General features: G+C 36.6%; 2 protein-coding genes across 2 annotated transcripts in view; one reads left to right on the top strand and one right to left on the bottom strand.

The window, feature by feature from the left end:
• The window catches only part of LOC107728242 (ceroid-lipofuscinosis neuronal protein 5-like), a 9,214-nt gene extending 5,285 nt beyond the window's left edge, over positions 1 to 3,929 (bottom strand). The window contains exons 1-3 of the mRNA XM_016538352.1: positions 3,709 to 3,929; positions 2,538 to 2,712; positions 2,230 to 2,455 (exon numbers count right to left, since the gene is read on the bottom strand). Coding sequence (XP_016393838.1) covers positions 2,230 to 2,455; positions 2,538 to 2,712; positions 3,709 to 3,812 — 505 coding nt within the window. The 5' untranslated portion in view covers positions 3,813 to 3,929. The remainder of the gene's footprint in view (positions 1 to 2,229; positions 2,456 to 2,537; positions 2,713 to 3,708) is intronic.
• Positions 3,930 to 5,079: 1,150 nt separating this feature from the next.
• The window catches only part of LOC107728239 (radial spoke head 1 homolog), a 7,829-nt gene continuing 6,840 nt past the window's right edge, over positions 5,080 to 6,068 (top strand). Inside the window, exons 1-3 of the mRNA XM_016538350.1 lie at positions 5,080 to 5,187; positions 5,263 to 5,376; positions 5,477 to 5,582. Of these exons, the coding sequence (XP_016393836.1) occupies positions 5,137 to 5,187; positions 5,263 to 5,376; positions 5,477 to 5,582 (271 nt within the window). The 5' untranslated portion in view covers positions 5,080 to 5,136. The remainder of the gene's footprint in view (positions 5,188 to 5,262; positions 5,377 to 5,476; positions 5,583 to 6,068) is intronic.

Raw genomic sequence — 6,068 nt, forward strand, 5'->3', positions numbered from 1 at the left:
CTTGATCTAATAACCATGGACTTCCCATGAAAGATGTCATCTTGATGGCAGTATATGTCTCTGTACAATCCCAATATATGCCTCCATGTCAGTGGTACCTTCGCACATATGCCAGTCACCCATGCCGTTTGCTCTGCTGCAGCCCCATACCATGACAGACGTTTGGCTTTTGCATCTGTCGCTGGTAAAAGTCTGGATGGTCCCTTTGGTCTTTGGGACTGAGAACTTGATGTCCATTTTTCCCAGACCCTCATCTTCTTTTTGACTATCTGAGATGAGCTCCGGCCCAGAGAACCCTGTAGCATCACTGCATAGAATTGATGTATAGCTTTCTCCTAGAGTATCAGAGATTCAGGTTGCATTTATTGTGTTAAGAGACAGTGGTTTTCCGAAGTACTCCTGAGCCCATGTGGCTATATGTAACACCGCAGCATTCTTATGCAATGCCATCTGAGGGCTCAAAGGTCATGCACATTCAACTGAGGTTTCCTGTTTTGCTCTACACAGACAGATTTCTCTGGATTCCCTGAATCTTTTCACAATATTACGGTATATGGAATTTAGTGAAAGACCTAAATTCTTTGCAATTTTGCATTGAGAAATGTGATTTATGATTCGTTTGACACTTCTTTTATGAAATTTGGCATAAAGTGGAAACACTGAGATGCTGTTTTTATACCCAAACATGACACCCATAGAAATACATTGCATGACTTCCATTTAGGTCAAATTATTCAAACATACCAAAGAAGATGAATATAATGTCAAATATCTACAGATCTAAAATGAGGGAATTTACTTTAATATTTTTTTGTTTTTATTTCAGGAGTGCCTTTTACAGAGGTGTCACCAGCGAGCTGCCTGACCTCTCAGTGGCTGAGCTGTTATAGGACTTTGTATTAGCACTACATCCCCTTTGGTCTCCACAATCAGGATGTTCAGTGAGGATTCATTGGTGGATTCAGCCTTTGGAAAAGTTTCGGCTGGGAGTGTGTTGTCATAGCAGCAGAAACAACCTGCAACATCACTCACCATCAAAATGCCCCATCGCCGCCACATCTGCAGTTCAGGTAACATTGTATCAAAGTTGTTTATGTTCACATCACGACATTGCAGATAACACCAAAGTATCGAATTTAGTTATATTTACATGTTTACATTATCCACATTTGTACAAATAAATGCACATTTATCCATCCACAATTTCTATACTAAATATGATTTTATTTAATATATCGTGCTGTTCTATTGTGAAGAGTGTGAGTAGCCAAGGGTACGAATGAAGTCTTTCTCTTCGATACTTCGCTTGTATTAAGGGCATTGTGCTGAACAGGAGTAGATGTTCTACGACTGTTAATATTTAAACTTTCAGAAAGCAATAACTAGAATGAGATGTTATACAGTTTTATGTTTATAACAATACTTATTTAGAAAATACGAACTAGTTTTTGTTTACAATACGTCAAGAAAGAGTTCTGCCGCTGGCACACTTCGCTATAGAGCTATATGGAAGAGAAGTCGCTGGCTGAGATTCTCCTGGAAACACATAAGCAGCGTTCGTGCATAGAGTCTATTGAGGATATTCTTTTATTTTGCCTCTGTCCCAACTTTTTTTGGAGTGTGCTGCAGCCATGAAAATCAACATTTGTTTATATTTACAAAATACAATTTAAGTTGGTCAGTGAAAACTTTGGAAATCTTTTCCAAATTAAATAAAAGATCAAGAGAATTGAGCTCTACTGTAAGCTTAACCCTGCCTGGTTTAAATGTTTGAAAATGACTAACAGTTTGAAACAAAAGAAATTTAGAAAAGTAATCAAACGTAATCAGTTACATTACTTTAATAAAGTAATTGAAATAGTTACACTTAGACTTGTGCAGGTATTCGGTAATGCGATATATCACGGTAATAAATATGCACAATATTGTTATTGTGGGCACTTCTAAATACCGTGAATAATTATATATTACAAATTATTCAGAATTGTGAATGCATTTTAAGAATACTTTTCCCATCAACTGGTCAAAATGCACAACACCGCTGTATGCTGCGTGAAAGACGCATGCGCACTCTGATGTAAACAAGCGCGGACGAGAAGCACATGGCGGAACATGTGAGAGACGCTCTGGATGAAATTGTAATCTGTAACCTATTACATTTCCAAAGTAACCTCCCCAACACTGAAAATAATCGTGTTCATGTGTAAACTGAGCGTCTGCCAGCCTTACCCGAAATCTCTCCCATCTTCTCCAGAGAGCCGTTCTGCTTCCAGTGAACGTCATCGATCTCGTCATAGAAGCACGCGGCTCCCTGATTGCACCAGAACGGCGCGCTCACGCCCGCTCTCTCGTGAGGAAAAGTGCAGTTTCCCAGCTGAAACAGCTCGTACCACTCCATGGTGAAGTTTCTCCCCGTTTTTGCGCTTCCAAAGCCAATGGCATCATGCATGATGTGCTGAACAGAGCAAGACTTTGGATTAGACTCAACCCAACGGACTCTACAGGAGAGCGCTGTGCTGTTGAGCGCGCGCACTCACAAACTTTCCCAAGACGTCTCCGTATCTGAACTCCCACACCGGAGTCTGCAGCCTGAAGACCGAGACGAGGTCGGAGTCTCTCATGACGGGCATCCGGCCGTCTGGATCTCCGCTCGGGCAGAACGGGAATAAAGCCTGGCAGTAGGGATCAACATCTGGACGTCGGTCAAGTCGCCTAGAAATTGATATGAATTTTGGGTTGGGTGGATATAACGTGTATTAATATTCATGAGAATAAAATTATAAAGTACTGGAGATGTAAATGCATAACTTACATGTAAGAAATCATTAGTTAAACATTCCTATAGTGTGATTAATGCACACTACCAGTCAAAAGTTTTTGAACAGTAAGATTTTTAATGTTTTTAAAGAATTCTCTAATGCTCACCAAGCCTGCATTTATTTCATCCAAAGTACAGCAAAAGCAGTAATATTGTGAAATATTGTACTATTTAAAATGACTGCTTTCTATTTGAATATATTATAAAATGTATTTTATTCCTGTTATCAAAGCTGAATTTTCAGCATCATTACTCCAGTCTTCAGTGTCACATGATACTTCAGAAATCATTCTAATATGCTGATTTTAATTCTCAAAAAACATTTTATTATTATTATGTTGAAAACAGCTGAGTATAACTTTTTCAGGTTTCTTTGATGAATAGAAAGTTCAGAAGAACAGCGTTTATCTGAAATAGAAATAATTTGTAACATTATAAATGACTTTATCATCACTTTTGATCAATTTAAAGCATCCTTACTAAATAACAGTATTAATTGCTATAATTTCTTAACCCCAAAAAAATTAATAAAAAAAAATATATACAGACTCCAAGCTTTTGAATGGAATAGTGTATAATGTTACAAAAGCATTTCATTTCAGATAAATGCTGATCTTTCTATTAATCAAAGAATCCTGAAAAAAAATTTACTCAACTGTTTTAAATATCAATAATAATAATGATAATAAAAACATTAAAAATCTTACTGTTCAAAAACTTTTGACTGGTAGTGATTATTTTCATATTAATATTCATATGGGTATTAACTGAAAACATTAAACCAATAAACCATAGTGCAAAAAAGTCAACAATGTAAACACGTTTATTCCCTGCTGACAATGTGAGTGTGAACACATCTGACTGGTTTGTGTTGCTGCAGCTTAACTTACTTGTAAGGCACTGGCCAGACCTGCTGTCCATCGACGCCAGAAGCGGCCAGTCCCACAGTCCAACAGGGCAGCAGCGCGTGAATGAAGTAAAGGAGATAGTTCATGTCAGCACAGGCTCGCACAAACACTAATGTGCTGTCTGAGATCTTGCAGCTGTCTGTATCGTCGCTTCTGTCTCACATCCTTATTTTAGAGAATACTGATCACGTGACTCGCTAAATTGAGTCATCTGGTCAGTCACGCGCTTTATTGTTACAATCCTGTCAAAATAAAAGCCACGTAAATTAATTATAATACATTATTATAATAATATGATTAAAATTATATATAAATAATCATATTAATTTATTATTATTATTAATAATAATACATTTCAAGTTTACACTTTGTAAAGATAAAATTATAAATATAATTTACAACACAGATAGACAATAGCCAACTTCATGAGGAACAACTTTCTGTTGCTTTTTAAACGGCTTTGAATAAGGGACTTGTAAAGAAAAAATATTCAACTTCCAGCATTAAGCCAAGCTTTTTGATCAAAGGGGTTTTAATAAGAAACATTTAGCAAAGTGTCTCAACCACTGACTATATATAAATGTGTGTGTGTGTGTGTGTGTGTGTGTGAAAGTAAAAGTGTGTTTTTTCACATTTTGCTTTATGTTAACGTGTCAAAAAATCATTAATGTAATACATTATTATAATAATATGATTAAAATTATATCTAAATAATCATATTAATTTATTATTATTATTAATAATAATACATTTCAAGTTTACACTTTGTAAAGATAAAATTATAAATATAATTTACAACACAGATAGACAATAGCCAACTTCATGAGGAACAACTTTCTGTTGCTTTTTAAACGGCTTTGAATAAGGGACTTGTAAAGAAAAAATATTCAACTTCCAGCATTAAGCCAAGCTTTTTGATCAAAGGGGTTTTAATAAGAAACATTTAGCAAAGTGTCTCAACCACTGACTATATATAAATGTGTGTGTGTGTGTGTGTGTGTGTGTGTGTGTGTGAAAGTAAAAGTGTGTTTTTTCACATTTTGCTTTATGTTAACGTGTCAAAAAATCATTAATGTATATTTTCTATTTCTAAATAAATAGATCTATCTATCTATCTGTCTATCTATCTATCTATCTATCTATCTATCTGTCTGTCTGTCTGTCTGTCTGACTGTCTAGAGATGATAGATAGATAGATAGATAGATAGATAGTGCGTCCGTTAATTTCATTATTAAATGTAGTGGTTTATTTTGACAAAGTATTATTAAAGCAAGTGCGTTCTGGGCTGAAAGTCACTTTGCGCATGCGTGTTTCACACGCGCATTACTATGGTAACGGTAAACAGTCTCGAACTGAATCTTTCCTTTGGGATAGTTCCCTCTTCTCTGATCGTTCAGCTCTAGTTTATCATGTCAGACGTTGGCTCTGAAGAGTTTGACGACGAGCAGGGCTCTCTAGGGGTGAGTTACTCTCAGTAGTTCCCTTCATTTGACCATGAGTGGACAATAGCGGACACTATTCGCCGTGTGTTGCAGGAGTTTGAGGGAGACAGAAATGAAGCTGGAGAGAGACATGGACAGGGCAAAGCTGTCCTGCCGAATGGAGACACTTACCAAGGAGCTTATGAAAACGGCAAGAGATGTGGGCAGGTCATTTTGCTCATCAAACACACTCATTGACCGTTTATGCTGTTTCTGTTCTCATAAACAATGGAGACATACGATAAACACTGTGTTGTCTGTTTATCAGGGGACATATAAGTTCAAGAATGGGGCCAGATACATTGGAGAATGGTACATGAATTTAAAACATGGACAGGGTACATTTTATTACCCAGATGGCTCCAAATATGAAGGTAAGTCGTTATCGTTATTATCTCAAGTACATGTAAGCATATGTGATTTAGGTTCACATTTTTGTTAACATTAGTTAATGCTTTAGGTATCATGAACTGACAATGAGCAATGTACTTTACACACAGAGTTGTTACCTTTAACTAAAACTATTAAAGGGGTCATATGATGCAATTTCAATTTTTCATTTCTCTTTGGAGTGTTACAAGCTCTTGGTGCATAAAGAAGATCTGTAAAGTTGCAAAGACTAAAGTCTCAAATCCAAAGAGATATTCTTTATAAAAGTTAAGAGTCAACCACGCCTACCTAAAACGGCTCGTTCTAACACGCCCCCACATACCTACGTCACTATCTGGGAAGATTTGCATAACACCGCCCAAATGTTCAAGCAAAGAAAGAAGGCGTAACTTTTATTCATGAAGGCGCTGTGTTTCGTTGTGAAAGCGAAACTACTTTCAAAAGAGGACGATATCCGCTTCGTCATGCCT

This window comes from Sinocyclocheilus rhinocerous, unplaced genomic scaffold (genome assembly GCF_001515625.1).
Source record: "Sinocyclocheilus rhinocerous isolate Xijiao unplaced genomic scaffold, SAMN03320098_v1.1 scaffold2021, whole genome shotgun sequence".
NCBI classification, from domain to species: domain Eukaryota; kingdom Metazoa; phylum Chordata; class Actinopteri; order Cypriniformes; family Cyprinidae; genus Sinocyclocheilus; species Sinocyclocheilus rhinocerous.